Source organism: Ciconia boyciana, chromosome 6, assembly GCF_034638445.1.
Source record: "Ciconia boyciana chromosome 6, ASM3463844v1, whole genome shotgun sequence".
NCBI classification, from domain to species: Eukaryota; Metazoa; Chordata; class Aves; order Ciconiiformes; family Ciconiidae; genus Ciconia; species Ciconia boyciana.
The window spans coordinates 30,080,020-30,096,744 of record NC_132939.1 but is presented as its reverse complement, the minus strand read 5'-3'; the positions used below and the strand labels follow the sequence as shown (position 1 = coordinate 30,096,744).

Below are 16,725 nucleotides of genomic sequence, written 5' to 3'. Positions count from 1 at the left end.
GAATTTTCAACAAGTTTAGAGGGGTAGGAATTGGACTGTGAGAAAGAAGGATAAGGCTCATTATACAAACTTGTGAAAAGTTTCAGCTCATGAGAACAGCTGTTGTTTAGAAAGCTTTCTTGTATACAGGAGATTTGCTTAGCTTCAATGAGACCAATAAAACTAGTATGAGTTTTCTTTTCATCCCTTTGTTTATTAAATGTAATGGTATAGTTAACACAGCATGTGTCATATTGAGATTACTGAAATAGTTACCCCAATATAACTTATCAGTGGCCTCGTATCTTGGCCTTATGGCAGATAACACTCGAATTGATCCTACCAGCTCCTTGTTACTTTTAGAGGTAAAACAGCATGAGATATGCATGAAGAGATTGTAGTCACAGTTAATCTATATGGTCACTGGGGAAAACAAAGTATGGTTAGCTATTATTTGCATTACCCATGTAATAAATGGTATAGTAAAAAGGAGAAACAAAATCTGCCTGCCTATTTGAAAAAACACCATTGTGATGAGCCTTAGCAAACACTGGATGTCACTGTTATTCCATAGAACTGAAATTAGGGAAGGTTTTGTTTAGCATGAGAAAAGTTAGGTCAGAGAATGTTGCTTGAATTGTAGTTTCATGTACAATTAACATAGCCCTTATCATAACTTTTCTGATATTGGCCGGATCTCTATGACTCTCTCTTTCCTACCCTCTTCTTTCATCCCTGTGTATAGTTGCAGGAACTGATACACTCTGCAGATCATGTGCTGACCCATTGCTCAAAGAAGCAGGTGGAAGATCTGAAAGCAAAGCAGCAGGCAATAGTGACCAACTGGAAGGCCCTGAAGTCTAAAGTGGAACTGCGCAAGAAACTTCTGGAACAAGCGTACAAGCTTTACCAGTTTCAGGCACATGTAAGCACTTCTGCTTTCTGTCCATTGGTACACAGGGGAAAGCTGCCTTCAATGTGTGTGAATCATAGGTGTACTTCTAAGCTGCAAAGGTTGATGTAAAAGGCTGCAGGTGCTATCTGTGTTATTAATCAAGTGCTTGTAGCTATTTAGAAAGGCGTTAGAGGATAAGGACCTTTTACCTTCTGTAGGAAGAGAAGCTTATATCCAACTGTGTATGTGATAATTGATAGTTGTCAGAAACGGTCATCACTTCGCAGAAGTAGCACTAGTCTTTTCAAAGACTCTGCAGTTCCCACAGAGTAAGAGTGATAAAAATAGATGTTAGACTCCCATTTATAACGGCTAAAAGTTTGTTCTCTCTCTCTCAGGGCCTGCAACAACCCTCAGTTAACTTACTTCATGGAATGTATCAAATACAACTCACTGGTCTTTCCAGTAACCTCTCAAGTTGCTTAAACACAGTGACATGCATATATCAGCATAATATCATCATCTGCAATGCACAGTAGTTTTCTCTCCAAAGAACTCAGTAGGTCACTGAGCTATGATTTGCCACAGAATACTTTGCAAATGTCAGTAGCCTCAGTGAAGGCACTTGAGCTATACCACTGCAAATTAGTAGATTATTGCTGCAAGTACTGCATTAGCGGGTACTAAAACAGCAATCATGTTTTACCACGAAGGAAGCTGCTAACATAGATTTCTAGAATACCTTTACATTCTTCGTATTCTTGAGCTGTTCCAGGTGTAACTTCAGTGTCAATTAAAGATACCTCTGGTAGTTCACATTCTGTTTCCATGTTTGCTGGGAAGCAGAGAATATCCAAGGTACGCTTACCTGGAAAAAACATTCCCACAAGTTTGTCTTAAGGTTGTGAGCTGGGATCAAGACCACAACAGAGTGTACACGATGCTTTTGTGTTAGCATGAGAGGCTTCTGCACATTAGGCTAATCCACTTGAAGTCTCTTAAAAGTGTTCAAACCAGCGTTACCTGTCATATTTCATGCAAAAATATATTGTACAGTTAGAGATAAAGGATCTTTATGGCACTTTGGTTTTTTGAGGGTTCGGTAGGTTTGGTTTTTAACCGTTAAGAATCCATTGTCTTGTGCAGAACTGTTGATGGTGAAATAAAATTAATTAGAATTTCACTTAAGGAAAATTAGAGTGGCTCTACTGATATAGGTGAAAGGTTCATTTGTCCACTGTCTTTCTGACACTGATCAAAGGATTGTAGTAAGAACAAGGTAAACTACTTCTAGTATGTATTCTTCTAACATATATTAGATTCTGGAAGGCTTCAGCCTGGGGGAATCTTCATCAGGAGATGGATCCTGATGGACTTATCCATTAAAAAATAGTCACTCAGAGTTCACTTTGTTATTGATTTGTTTCATAACTTATGTCATAAATTTAGTTATTGACTTCAGATAGAAAATTCCTGTTGGTGGGAGTGCTTCTTTCTTTTTGTTGCTGGAACCGTACAAAATACCTTTGGTTTGAATTTTGTCTGAAATCTGTAATGCATCCTGTGATCTGAATGGCAAATCTATAGCCCATTTCTTACTCTGGCAGTGCGTCCTTTCATCTGCATTGGTAAATTTACAAGCAATGAACAACTTAAAAATATATAAATCTGTCAGTGCTTAATAGAGAGGGCTACACAGTCATTAAGGCGCTTTCTTAACGTCATAAAACAAAATTACAAAGCCAGGTGACTCAGTGACATGCCTAGATGGGATTATGCCTCAGGCATCTCCCTGTCTCTTTGATGTCAGTCTGCTGGCAAGAAGTATTCCTGATCCTTTCAATTTTCACCTCTTTCCTTGAGAATAATTCCTGAAGAAAAGACCTGGTTCTGCAAATTCAGTAAGCTTGCCTTTCTGCCCAGATGGGACAAGGCAGGGTTATACAGCCATGTCTAAAGACTGTAAGAATCTCAGTAGCTCTAGGGTTGTTCTGCTTTGCTGCAGAACATCCCCCAAATTGCTGAGCACAAAGAGGCAACTTTGCTCCCTTTCCTCTTTCAGCTGTGCCAAGAGGTCCACGAACTTAATGTTCGTCACAGCTGTTCAGTGCACTTTTTTCATTAGTATTGTTCATATGCAGCCCATGGGGCTTTTTCATTATGAAATTGTACACAGATTAAGAATTGAAACAAAACCAAATCAGCCTTTCCATGAAATGAGAATACTGCACAATCATCCAGCGTATCTTCTTGCATCCTATCAAGTACAATTTTAGTCTGATTAAATAGCAGAGCTGGTCCTAGCTGACAACACACAGTAACAGTGGAGGGCTCCAAATCTTCCAAGAAACTCTGTCAAGGAAGAGGAATTTAGACATAGACTGAAACTATTTCTGAATGGTTTGAGGTTCTTGTTCTGAAGTTTGTGCTAGGATCTGCATGGTCTCAGTCAGGCTTTTCTTTGGAGTTTCCTGCAGTCTGATGCCTAGTCTACCCTTAAATGTTGCTGGCAGTGGCAGTCCAATAACCTCTTATTGGCTCTTGACTTGTTCCATTGCATTAAATATCCTGAGATGTACAGATTTTTTTCCTAATGCTTAGCTTAAAATCTCAGGGAGTCTTAGACATGTGCAGTGCCAAGTGCAATGTCAGTGTCTACAGTGACATCCAGCTGTGTGCGAATTAGTTCTGCAAATCAAAATGATGCCAACACATGTGCACTACCTGGGCCCCTTTAAAAGGACCACAGTCTTTTTAAGGAGTCATCTAGTAGCTGTGTTCACTGGCTTTAAGAAAAGAGTATCTTGGCTTTAAAGCCTAAACTCCTAGGACCCCAAATTGGCCATTTTCAACTTTGTCGTGCTTTTCTGAAAATATTTTTTCCTGACTGGATGGTTCACAAGCCAGCTTTGAGCTGTACAAAATTTTCATAATGAGGATAAAAATCCATGCGTAAAATGGAACAGGCAAGAAGCTATTTCCATTACATAGTTTCCTTCAGCGGAAAAGCCAGCAACCATTCACAAGAGAAAATTTTTAGTTCTCTGCAGTAAAAAAGCATTTTTCTTCAGCACTTACTATACATAACAGTCTTTTAAAATACACTTAAAAACTAAAAGACCATTTAACACCTCAGAACTGAGTCAACTAATCCAAACACAATTAAACTATAACAAAACTTAATTAATCATCCCATATAAACCCCAGTACAGTCCCTTGCCGTCCTATTTTTTACCAACTGACACATAAGAGCACAACACCTATTACAGATTCAAATGAGATGCCTAAAGTAAGTGGACTGGTGAAGGTGCAGAATCAAGTGCAGAGAAAGACACACAGAAAATGTCAAATTATTTTTACTTGCACAAGTTTCTTCAGTCATAATCAGAAAATAATTCTGAGATTTGTTTAAGAATTTTGTTGCTCATAATTGTCTCAGCTGAATGCTTCAGGCATTTTAAGATCTTATGAATATGTTTATTGCTTCATCAGATTTTGAAAGTAAACTAGCATTACATCCTTCTTCCTTCCAGAATTGTGTTCCTGTGCCAATCTCAGTCATATAGTTCCACAAACCAGGAGCTGAATCTACATACCTGATAAACTTAAGCAATTTTTTCTGACCTGTGATTTGCCTTTTTTCCACCTCTATTAGAGTGAGCTCATTTGTTTTTCACCTGAAAATTCTCACTCTCATTTTAGAATACGTGTACAACTTAAGTTTCAAATAGACTTGTATTAGCCAAAGCTAAGTCACAGGAAAACAGGGTGATATTGTTTTATCCTCTGTGAAGGAGTAACACCAGAAAACACTTAAGGAATGATGGACTAACGGGCAATAAATGATATCATGTTGTCATTGATATGATATGACACAGTTTGGTTGTGATTATGATATTACAAAACATGTATGATTTAACACAGTATGTAGAAATTCCTGCAGTCATGTTATCCACCCTTGTTAAAATTCGTAGAAGTACTCTAAGCCCTGATGAAATATTTTCTTTCTTATCTGTGATTTTATTACTTATTATTCACTTAAAGTTGAACAGTCAGCCTATGATTTTCCTGTGTGATAACCCAAGCTTGAGCTCTAACCTCAGCTTTCACATTTTCTTGGGTTCCAGGTGTGGGACTATTTCTCATGGACAGCAGAAATAATAAGGGAAATGAGAGCCAAGGAGACTATTCGGGACATATCTACGAGCAGCCTGAGACTTACCCAGCATCAACAGCTACTGGGAGAGATTGAAGCACGAGAAGAGAAGTATAATCATGTTGTACAACTAGGACAGTCACTCTTGCAAGATGAGGAAATAGGATCAAAAGAGGTAATTGAAACTCATTTGAGTTCAGTCACAGACATTTAGCTACTCAACACCAGTGTAACTATCATTCTATACCATATTGCGCTGTAAGCATACAAATGCATGTGTACACTCACACATATCTATATGCATGACCTACTTTTGCCTCAGTATGTTACCTAGCTTGGGCACAAAAACATCTGTTTCATTTCCTACCTCAGCAGTAGATGAGTGCCAGCATCTCCTGAGGGCCCGCTGCAGCAAAGCTGGGTATATTTGAGAAGTTCACTATGTTATGAGCAATGAAGATAATTCTACCCACTTCCCAAACTGGGTTTTTACACAAATACTATGCCTCGCATTACAGTGCTATATCCATACCAGATGAGGCTGGACAAAAACCTGTCAACCAAAGAATGAAAACACTCAAACGTATGAGAGAGTTTAAAGATTAATGGAAACATTTTCTGTAGTAATGAATTATGCTGGTATATTTAACTCCCCGAAAATGAAAGATGGAAATCAAAATGTCAGTTTACTCAAGACAAATAGCTTCTAAGATTCTCACAGCATTATTTATTTTCCCGTACCTACTAGATTACTTCTCCCCTGACAATTCATTACCATGTCTCTTGAATATCTTCAGAAAACTGCAGAGTTTGTGCAAATTACTCTCCCATCTGACCAAGCTATTTCCTGAAAATTTGTTGAATATTGCAATGTATTACTATAGTAACGAGAAATCTTCTTGACTGTAAAGTCCTTTGCCTGTAGAAAAACGTAGGAAAAAATAATTTATAGAAGACCTGTGGATATACAGTTTGGAAGTTGAAATTACATGAAGTCTAACATTGAGGAATGTATTCACTAATTAGGAGAATATGCTGTGTTGATAACTTATTTAAGTATCTGTCCTATCCCAATTTGAAGTGCTATAATTGCACCATTATGACTAAAGATAATGGAAAATTAGGATTTGATTCTAGAAGGTACACTTGAGAAACAGTTACCTACCTTTGCTCTTGGCTTGGACTGCTATATATGCTGTAAGAAGTGCTCCTCCATTCCTGAAATGAGGCACCTCTGATTACCTCTCTGCCCAAATATGCAAAGTGCTAGAACTTGTTTTACTTATTTCTGTTTGATAATTTTGTTGCAATTTAAGGGGCTTATCCACCACTCCACTTAATCCTTTCTCCTCCCACCTTACCCTGGTCCATGGGGTATAAAGACCAACATGAGTTTTTAATTGAAAATTGTGTTCAGATTCAGCAGAAGCTTCAGGCTTTGTTGGAAGAGAAGGAAAATGTATACAGTGAATGGAAACAGAAGAAGGAGTGGCTGGAGAAAATACACCAAGAACAAATGTTCTACAAGGATTGGGATCACCTGGACATGCTCCTGAATTCACAGGAGGTATGTGAATTATAAACTTGAAACAATCAGTTAACCTCTTCAAGCATTTGAACTCTTCCAAACTAAAAGGGGCACTACTGTTCACCTACAACTTAAAATCCTTGGGTCTGTGTACAGACAAGACACTCTTTATAGTTATTATTTGCATTCTAGTATCACTTGGAGACTGCAGCAGTGTACAAGACACACACCCCCTTTCTTATGGGGCTTAGGTGTGGAACCGGAAACAAAAAGATGATCCTTGCCTGAACAATAATTCATTGCAAATAAATGTAAGAGCTAACAGATGAGAGTCACAACAGAAGAGGGAGACAATGGTCCAGTATTAGACAGCTTTACAAACAGATCACAGCATACCAACTGCTTAACCACTGGCAAATTGTTTTGTAGGCTTCAGAGAGAAGGGAAATTGTAAAGAGGGTTTGAAGGAGGACAGGGAGATTACTTTGCAGGTGTTGCTGGAAACCTCACCGCAGGCTGCAGGTCAGTGCTGGGGAAATGCAACTAGTGGAAAATGAATCTTGGCAGTGGGAGTTAATCCAGGAAAAGGAATTGACTTCTCAGTTCTGCAAGGGAGTTGATAGCAGTGTGGAGAACAGCTATGAAAGAATTTGATTCTAAGGAATATTAGTTTCTGTTTGATGCAGTAGAGAAAGATGAGCTAGTGAAAAAAGCCCTCTCATGAAAAGAGAGGGCTGATATATTTAATGTAAATAGACAGAAAGATGTTCTTATTATCATTATTTTGCACCTCTTGAAATAGATTTTTTTCACCAATATTAAATTATATTTTGTCTTTCTTGCACTTTCTTGGATTCATGGAACTATTTAAAAAGGTTCCAGCTTGAGGCCTGACATTTGCTATTACAAAACTTAGTGCAGAATTCAAAAGTCTTTTCCAGTCACTCTGTGCAAATTCATGGATTGATAGATTGCTGTAACTGTGCTGAGACTTGACATGCAAACCACATCAATGGGTTGAAGGTTGCCAAACTGAAGGGTTGAAGCAAAGCTGAAGGAGGTTGTACCTCTGGATCATTTCTTATTAAGGAAAAATAATTCTTAATTCTCCAAGACCACTGACAGCATAATATAATGGCTCTCAGTTTGTGCTGAGCTCTGTTTTCCACCAGTGCTTTGCCACTGGCACTAAATCTTTTGGAAAACCGATCCTGAGCTTTGCCATGCAGTGATACTTAATCCTTTGGGACACATGGGCTTGAAACCTTGTGCTACTCATTCCTTGAAGAAAACACGTATCTTTATAATGCCATATGTCTCTTCCTTCACTGAGACAGTCCCTACCATCACTGAGCTACCACAATGCCTAGAAGAGACTGTTATGGATTAGTGCTCAAATTTAATCCAGGAAATGTATTAAGTGCTGTTAGGTGGGAAGAAGAGGGACTGAATTTGTTCATATCCAAGGATGCAAACAAACATCCTCAATGAGCTGTGAGCATTCAGGATGAGTTTCGCTTCTCACTACTCTGGATGCACCCATCAAGCCAATACTGTGAACAGCTTTTCTTTCAGGAATTACTAGCTTTCCTCCATCATGGTGGCTCACTCCTGTGTCGTCCATTCTTGCCATCTTGGTTTTAACCCACAGCTGACACTGAGCAAAAGTACCGTGAAGAAAAGGCAGCTGCCCAGGAACATCAGCCTGCCTCAGAGCTAAGGAGTATTGGTGAAAGCACATCTCAGCGGTACTTCACAAACCCCACTGTTACCTGCTCATTTTAAATCATATTTTGCTGTCTTTAAGTCAGTTTTACTGATTTGAGACCTAGCAATGTTGATGATCACCTCAGTGTTCAGAGACTCACTCAGTCCACAGTGAGTATAAATAGAGAGTGATGCAGGTTTAGGCTATTATGTTGCTGAGAAGACAGAGACTACATGTGTTTACATACAAAATTAGCTGTATCTTTGAAGAATTTATGGGATGAAATCAATAAAGAAAGCAAATCATTGCAAGAAGAGGCTCATTTGCTGCTGTTCATGGAAGAACAGGAAGGAATTTACCTTCTACTGGATTCTAGTCCTTCCTTAATATGCAGTGCATGAGCCTGGCCCTGAATAGAAATGGCGACATTGTTCTGATTCCTCTACAGCTGGAATTCCTGTATTCCCCGAATATCCCCCATTGCTTTTGTTCTCTCATCTCTAAGTGTGATCATTCTTCAAAGGGGTTATTCCTGTGCTGCAGGACTCCCATCTAAATGAGGGAGAAATAGCAAGAACTGCAAAGCTGTCTTTTGCAGCTGCCACCATCTGCCTTATAGATCAGTATATACAATTTGACAGTGAACTGAGGTTCCTTAGTCACTATTTGTATTTTACTTCTCTGCATTTGAAGAACAAATGGAAGAGGAATCTGTTCCTTTTGAATGGAGCTCTATTACTCTACTCTCTAGAGTTAAAATGTGGCTGCATAGTGATGCAGACTCTGCTTCCTAGGGAGACAGGCAGGAGGGTAGGAAAGCAGTCTTTTCAAACACGTTTTCAAAAAGTATTCAGCCAAGACATCAATTGAAGACTCCCAAACCACTTTCCCAAAGGGAATATTGTCATTTGCTGCTTTCAGAAAGGACAAAAGCAAACACACATTCAAAAAAGATTCCTATCGGGAAAACAAATATAAACAATCTCTCCACCCCTTGTGTTTCTTCTGACTTTTGTGTTTGAGGCAAAGCTCAGTCACATGCATTTCACTTTGCACATCTGCAAAATATGTGTGTAAGAAAGCAGCTTCTGTCATCCCATAATTTTTGGATCCTGTTATCCCAGTACTTCATGTGCCTTAGACCAAGTCTCTCCCCCAGCAGCAAGGAACAGGGGAAGGAAGAAGGCAACAGAGGAGTGTTTTAAACTAAGAACTACTACTGAGAACTTCTCTCTCATTTGCTGTCTGTGCCAGTGTGACAGTTTTGACTCCAGGCCAGCATCTTATATTACATCCAAGTTACTTAAACCTTCGAAGGATTTCTGCAGAATTTAGTCTAGGATTGTTCTATGCTAAAGAAAATAGAGCACATGTGGAGAAAATTAGGCAAACAACTATCTTTTTAAATTTTTTTTTATTATGAATTCAGTGTGCCATTGCATGGAACTGTTGTAGGAAACTCTCCTAAGACCTGCAAACTGAGATCTTGCCATTCGGACTGCAAACAAGCAACAGCTGAAAAAGAGAAGGAAGAAAAAAAATCATTTTTGCTTTGAGCAGAACCAGTGTCCAGTACAGTCTGCTCTGTTCTAACCTTTTCACGGCAGCAGATGCATTGCTCAGGTTAGCTGCTTTCCTTTTTTTCACAGATGAAATAACAGCGAGTTCGCAGGCTGTCTCTGGCAGGCGTTTTTGGCTCCCTCCTACTCTGTCTGCAGTCTCACTGTCAGAACACTCAGGGAGCAGAGCCTCATGCTCTGTAATTTATCTTTCTGCGCATCCCACTCTCGTATCACTTTGCAGACATGACAGGCGGTGGTAGCAGTATTAGAAGAGCTGTGCGTTTTTATTTTGAATGTGGATTTTTTTAGTTTATAATTTTTTTCCTGGAGAATGTTTATTGATCTCTCATTCCTTTGCTTCAGAGGAAGAATGGAAATTTCCAGTGCCAAAGGAAAAAGGATTAGGAGTTGGTTTTAAAAACAGGGGGAAAGGCAAACTTCTGTGGCTTTGATTTTTGCATCGTTTAGGACTAAGCTTCAGAATGTCATGCAGGGACCATCACTGCAAACTTTCATCTGCAACCTATGTCTCCACTGTGGAAGTGATGCTGTCTTCCAGCAGAATGACCCCACCTCCTCCTTTTGAATCTGCTGTGCAGGACAGGCCTTTTCAAAAGATGCCAGCATCAGCATGGCATCCTCCCACTGGTCAATCAGTTGCAGAGCTTGCTTCAGGAAATGCCAGCTCACCACCAAGCAGTGTGTCTTCTGGAGCTTACTGTTCAAGGCTAGATGTCGTCCTGGCACACACAGACCGGAGGAAAGGTTTTGGGAGCGCTAGTCACTCTGTCAATCCTTCTGATGAGACATCGAGGTGTTCCAGTCCTCCCAGGGACCCCCAGGGCCATGGATATGGGTGTTCTGGCACTCAGTCAACATCTGCATCTTACAAGCAATATTCAGAGAGAGAAAAAAGCGTTCATCGTCTTTCTCCTGAAAAAAATGATCCCTTGAAGCTTGCTGTATCTTTGCCCTCTGATGTTCTTTCCTGCAAAGCTCCACCATGCTGGACATCACGCCTAGATGTTGATCTGTCTGCTATTCCAGCTGTTTCTACACTCCGCAGCAAAAATCTGCATGCATCCCTGGAACCTTGTGATTCTCTCCGACCCCAACAAGGCTGTAGCCAGTGCAATGTTCAAATGCCAGACCTCCATGCTTCAATGAAGCTTTACATTTCAACTTGCAGCTTGACGATAAAGCCTTTTCGAGCAAATTCCCATGGAAGCAGTCATGCTCATTCAAGTCTGCTCATGCCTCAATTAGAGAAGGTGCCTGAAACTCCAGCTGATCTTGCAACAGGATCCCAGAAACCAAAACAAGGCTTCCCTTCAGGTGGGTCTCCAGCCCTTCAAATCACAAGATTTCATGTGACTTCCTCTAAGTATCCTGGCCTTCCTCAGCAGACAGTTTCCAGAGATATATGGCTGTCCCCAGCTGTGCTGAGTGGAAGAGAAAATTCAGCTAGTGGGAATGAGGTTACGAGCAAGGACTTAAATCCAGAGCTAATTGTCTTCCAGAACCACCCTTCATCTAGGCCAGAGTTTAGGAAGACTCCATGTGATGGTCTAACACCTGCACACCACAAGGTTTCCAAAATCACCCTGGTACTTGCCACCCCTTGGACTGCTATGCCTATCCAGGTGGTAAGAGAATTTAGAAGAAGCCCAAGTCCAACAATCTTTATCAAAACCCATGATTCAGATATAGCTGGTCCACCCTTTCACCCTGTGGAGATCAGGGCTGGCCTCTCTCTATCAGTGAATCCAGTTTGCTGCTCAGGATTGCTTTCTAGCCATTGGGCAAGATCTGGTTTGAGACCTTCCCAGGAAACATGCACTCTAAAAAGTGTATGCCCTGACAAACTTTTGACAAACATACCAGCTCACACCACGTCTTCAACTCATAGAGACACAGAGGGTGCATGGTGTCCATCTATTGCTGTCAACATTGCATCCTTTGGATCGGGGAGGAGAGTGGTGAAGATTTCCATTCCATTCTAGGAACATCTGCAAACAGAATTTTTAAGTTGTGTTAAGCCATGTGGATTTCTTTTTGTATGCTTCCTGCCATGTTCCCACTCCCTAGAGATGATTTATGGGACAATCAGAAAGCTACTTGTGTTCTGCTATCACCGAGGCAGCAGCTACAGCTTGATCCATCCTAAATGAAGCTGAGCACCCTGATCTGATCAAGCACTTAACAAGTGTTTCATTTGAACCATTAGAATACTATTGTCAACATGACATGCTCAATGCTTTGCATGTGCTTACAGATTTTGCATAACTGGGCCATAGTGCTCAGCACTTTGAAGGTTCAAGACTTCAGGGCCAAGAACTGTTTTCTTCTCTGCTAGTTGGTCTGGGACCTGGGGCAAATCCTCAGTGTAGTTTTTCTTAGATTTTTCTGTTTCATGTGTTTTCATTTTCTTACTTGTCAGATTATGCTATATTTCTAAATGGCTAATTCCTGGTTTTGTAACTTTTAAAAGTAATAGTTGTTTTCAAAACCCAAAATATTTAAGTGTGTAGGAAGAAATCACTTTTTTTCCCCCCTTAGAAAAAGAGAGGTACCACCCTTTCCTGAGGGAAATGAAGAGAATTTAGTCTCCTCAGCATCTCCAATTTTGATATCCCATCAAAGTTTCTAGCAGTGAAACTATGGGGTGTTTAAGAGGAATTTAGTCTGCCTTCAGACAAATGTTTCATAAGTAAATATTTTAATGATGATGTTGTGTGGGCATAGGATTCTGTTCTAACACCTACAACTTGCAGGACAGGGGTTGAGCTTGCAAATTTTGAAGAAGGAGGGGATAGGTGGGAGGAACAGATCATAGCAGTTATGGGAAAACAAACACTGACTTATCTCTGTGTTTTTCCCATATACATTTCCAATATAAGATAATTATATTCTTATGCTGATAAGGCAGCATGCAGTGGGAGGGGGGAAGGAAATTTTAAATACATTTAACATTAGAATTTTGCATCTAGATTGTGAGGTCAGAGGCCAATAATACAGTGATGTCAGTATGATAGAAAAGGTGTATGTATTTTTTTTATAAACAACTTCAGTGTGTTTTATTCCATTTATGGTTATAGTGTGATACCTTGTTATAACTTTTACTGAAATGAAGCACAGTACAACATATTTGTGAACCAAATATAATCATGCTATTAAGCACATTTATTTACTTTGTTAAAACAAATTTAAATTTTTTTTCATTAATTCTTTTTTGTATTTACTTTTATCAGAAGTAAGTCAAATCAAACCTTTTTGTTATCTGTCTGGTCAGGGAGTTTGGACTTGATGACATGCTTTAAGTGAAGGCATTTAAAACTGGGAGTAATTCTGGCTTTTAGAATATGCTTAAAGCTGAAAGATTTTCAGTGGAATTCCAGCAATCTCAGCAGCAAACCCAGGGCAGGCAGTGGGGGACAAAATCTGTGGAGCTTGTTTTACTGTGAAGAGCAGAAGCAGGAGAAAGCAGTGGATTTGCACAAATACGTAAAATAGTTTTTCTTCTAGAGAAATAAAAATGACACTTCTTGGAAGACAAATTTCTTTTGGGGCTGTGTCAGCTTCCAGTGTGTATAAATGTGAAGTTGTGGCATCCAGAAAGCATAGTTATACTAATGACTAAAATGTTTCATTCAGTATTTCTCCAAAAGCTAGAGCTGGCCTGTGCTGTCACATAAGTGTGTATATACTACTATTTTATTTAAAATGAACATTTTTTTTTAAATTGGATTTTTCATTTAGTTCTGCATTAACTCATATGTAACAGGTCCTATGACAGTGTGGCTAAATCTATGCAATGAGCTCAGAAATAGTGGAAAAACTCCAGTTAAGTAGGGTTAAAACCTCTGTTTCTGTGCTTTGCATTGTTAATAACTTGGCTATTTGTTACTTGCTCCATTTCAAATCTCAAACAGGGCCAAGTCCATTTTGTGGTTTTAAGCGTCTTTGCAAGTCTTCACTTAAAAACAAGTCCATTATATAGCGACTGGTCAAGTCTTTGGTGCTTTTTGTGGCTGAGCATTAAATTCCTGGTGATGGGCTATGATTCATAACAGAAATAAACTTGAAAGAAAGTTTATACCTGCTGTGTGCTGTGGGAGACCCTGGTAGGTTACCTGAGGAGAGCTATGCAGTGTTTTGTATTTGAAATCAACAAGTCTCATTCAAAGCAGGAGTTTGGGGACCTGTCTAAAAATATGCCAAAAAGTGATGTAATTGGCCACAGGCCAGCATTGTGGTGTGGGAGCCAGTTTCCATTCTGCTTTCAGATTGGTATAACAAATGCTTAACTGAAAAAAATGTTGCGGTTCTGATTCTAGCAATTGCTGTCATAAGATTTCTGTTTAAAAGACGAATGGAAAGTTTTTACCTCAACAGCTCTCCAAGTACCACTGTTAGTGCTACGGGGCTGCTTTCTCCTAACCATATTGCCATCACTTCTCCTGTAATGTACGCAAACAGTTTTCTTTTGTACCAATTTTCTTTTTGTGCACCAGTTTTCTTTCTCAGTATTAAAACCTGGGTTCCCAAGAGCATTTGCATAGGCTTCTGCTTGGAGGACCTGGTCCAAAGCTTTCAGAAGTCAGGAGAACTTTTTCCCACTGCTGTAATAGCTGAAGGGATGGGGCTTTGAATGCTCAGTATTATTTGTGTGTAGTGATTTTCAGTGGGAGCAAGGCACTGAGCACTCCAGTGGCAGCTGCTTATGACTCACCATCCCACACCCCTGCTCCCAGATGTCTCTGTTCTCTTTTTCCAAAGAAAGTAACCATCTTTACCAGTAGATGTCCCTTGCCTTTTTCTTCCACCACAGATATATAAGCAGGAAAACTAATGGCTGACAATTTCTTCAGGTATCACAGAGTTTGCATTTTCACTGCTAACAGTTACTAACTAAACGTCCTGGAGTGATATGTGGGAAATTAAGGGAATTTTCTGTTTGCTCAGGTAAATCTTTTTTGACCAAAAATGGTAGATAATCCACAAAATATGACGGAGAAGCTACAATGTTTTTAAAGCAGCGTTTAAAAGACCAAAATAGAGATGCAGCATGTGGCTGTATGTTTGCGTACCCTGAACAGGAGTGAGTTAGATTCAGCCAATAACTTTTTATTTCAGTGTTAGTAACAGCAGTGTAAATATGGATGGTAATTATTAGTGGTTTAACAAAGCATTACAGTAGACAGACCTGGAGCCCACACATGTGGAGATCTTTCTCCACAAGAGCAAACCAAATCCAAAAACACTCTAAAAAAAAAATCTGTCATAACTTCATACACTTGATGAGTAGGATAGATGAAAGGATTAAAGTTATCTGCCTTCTGGTGGGGGTTGTATTTGACATACAGAGGCATAACAGAGGTGTTAATGTATTTCTTTAGGCATCCTGGTGATTTATGGGCCAGACTTATTAAAAACCTCGCCTGTTGTGCAGTGGCCTTCTCCTCTTCTTGACAGTGATTACTATGTTGGGAATTATTCAGCTCTCTTCTGATACTCGGCATGGATTAGTGTAGAGGAGTTTGAACATCTGGCCTGGGCATGATATTCTTCTGTGCATTTTTCTGTGTATGCAAAATATTCCTCTCATTAACTCACAAAAAAATGAACCAGAAAGTCAGGCTGTCAGTCCTCTTAGCCACAGTTGCCAAGGAGGGCTGAGTGGCAGCAGCAGTAACAAGGTCCATCGACCAGCTGGAGATCACGGTGACAAAGCGAAGTAATGACTGAAATCTGGGGTCTGTCCAGGAGGACCAAGGCAGGGCTCAGGCCTCCCCTCAGTGCAGCTCAGGCAGGGCTGGGGCCAGGGCTGAGCCTCAGAGGGACCCCAAAGTGGGAGCAGGGGGGCCATCCAGGTGATGATCAGGGCTGCCAGAGCCTGTTGGTGCACTCAGACCCTGACAAATAGGTGTGGATTCCCCTGCACATAACACATGCCTGGGAAACCTCTCCTTCAGAACATGTCCTGTGGGGTTAAACAGTCATCCAATACTTCTGCCCAGACAGTGAACATCATTACTGGTTTTCTAAAGTAACTGCTGAAGAATATATTTTCTCTCCTATAAAAAACCACCCTGTCAGACTGCTACAGAACGGTAATGTTTTGCAAAGCAAGAGAGATCTCTCTAGATGTTATTTTTCCTGTGCACATCTATGGTTTTAAGCCACAGATTTACCTATGTTCTTTACCAGCCCTCTTCTGAAACTATTAGCAGTTGCGTTGTTTCACTGATTCTATTCTGTTTCTTTCCTGCCTCTTAATTCTTTCACGCTATATGACTGATCTCAAATTTTTCTTCCATCTCCACTAATTGCACTTTATGCAGGTAGAATTACTGGTTGGAATTTCTCATCCTTATCCAAATACTTACGTTTCCATGAGCTCACAGAATGGATTGCACAGTGCTATATCCCAACCGATAAATGCAGTCCCTTGTAGCAGCCTGAACTCCAAAAGTCTGTCCAGTCATATTCACTCCACTGTGAACTTTGTCCACAGGTAATTTTTGCTCATGTCCCATCAGAGCCTCTGATTGGGGTTTTTGTCCTGCTGTTGTCTCCTCATTGAATAAGGGAAGAAACTGGGGGCAATTAAATCCACTGAAAAACAATAAATTCCTACTGGCCTGCAGAACAGCTCATTTTTTTTTTTATAATAGATAATTACATTGTTTATTCTTTTGCATTTGACAAAACTGAACGTAACGGAATGCATGGGAGAAGTAATAGGGCGGTCAGTTTTCTTAACACCAGAAAAGAGTCAAGAAGCACTGTGGTGCCTTAGAGATGTTATGTGGATTAGTTGGAAAATGAACACTGTCCTCACAGTGTTAAAAGCGAATAGTGCTGAGGTCAGTTTCCTTAAAACTGCATTTGTTA

General features: G+C 40.0%; 2 protein-coding genes across 3 annotated transcripts in view; one reads left to right on the top strand and one right to left on the bottom strand.

Moving 5' to 3' along the window:
- Window positions 1-16,725, top strand: part of SPTBN5 (spectrin beta, non-erythrocytic 5) — a 98,853-nt gene that overhangs the window by 38,439 nt on the left and 43,689 nt on the right. The window contains 3 exon segments of the mRNA XM_072863879.1: window positions 725-904; window positions 5,002-5,205; window positions 6,448-6,597. Of these exon segments, the coding sequence (XP_072719980.1) occupies window positions 725-904; window positions 5,002-5,205; window positions 6,448-6,597 (534 nt within the window).
- The window catches only part of LOC140652712 (cytosolic phospholipase A2 beta-like), a 118,584-nt gene continuing 111,970 nt past the window's right edge, over window positions 10,112-16,725 (bottom strand). The window contains exons 25-26 of one of the 2 annotated variants that reach the window (XR_012042927.1): window positions 11,710-11,837; window positions 10,112-11,270 (exon numbers count right to left, since the gene is read on the bottom strand). The gene's annotated coding sequence lies outside the window, so the exon portion shown is untranslated. The remainder of the gene's footprint in view (window positions 11,271-11,709; window positions 11,838-16,725) is intronic. The other variant, XR_012042928.1, reaches the window with a different exon arrangement.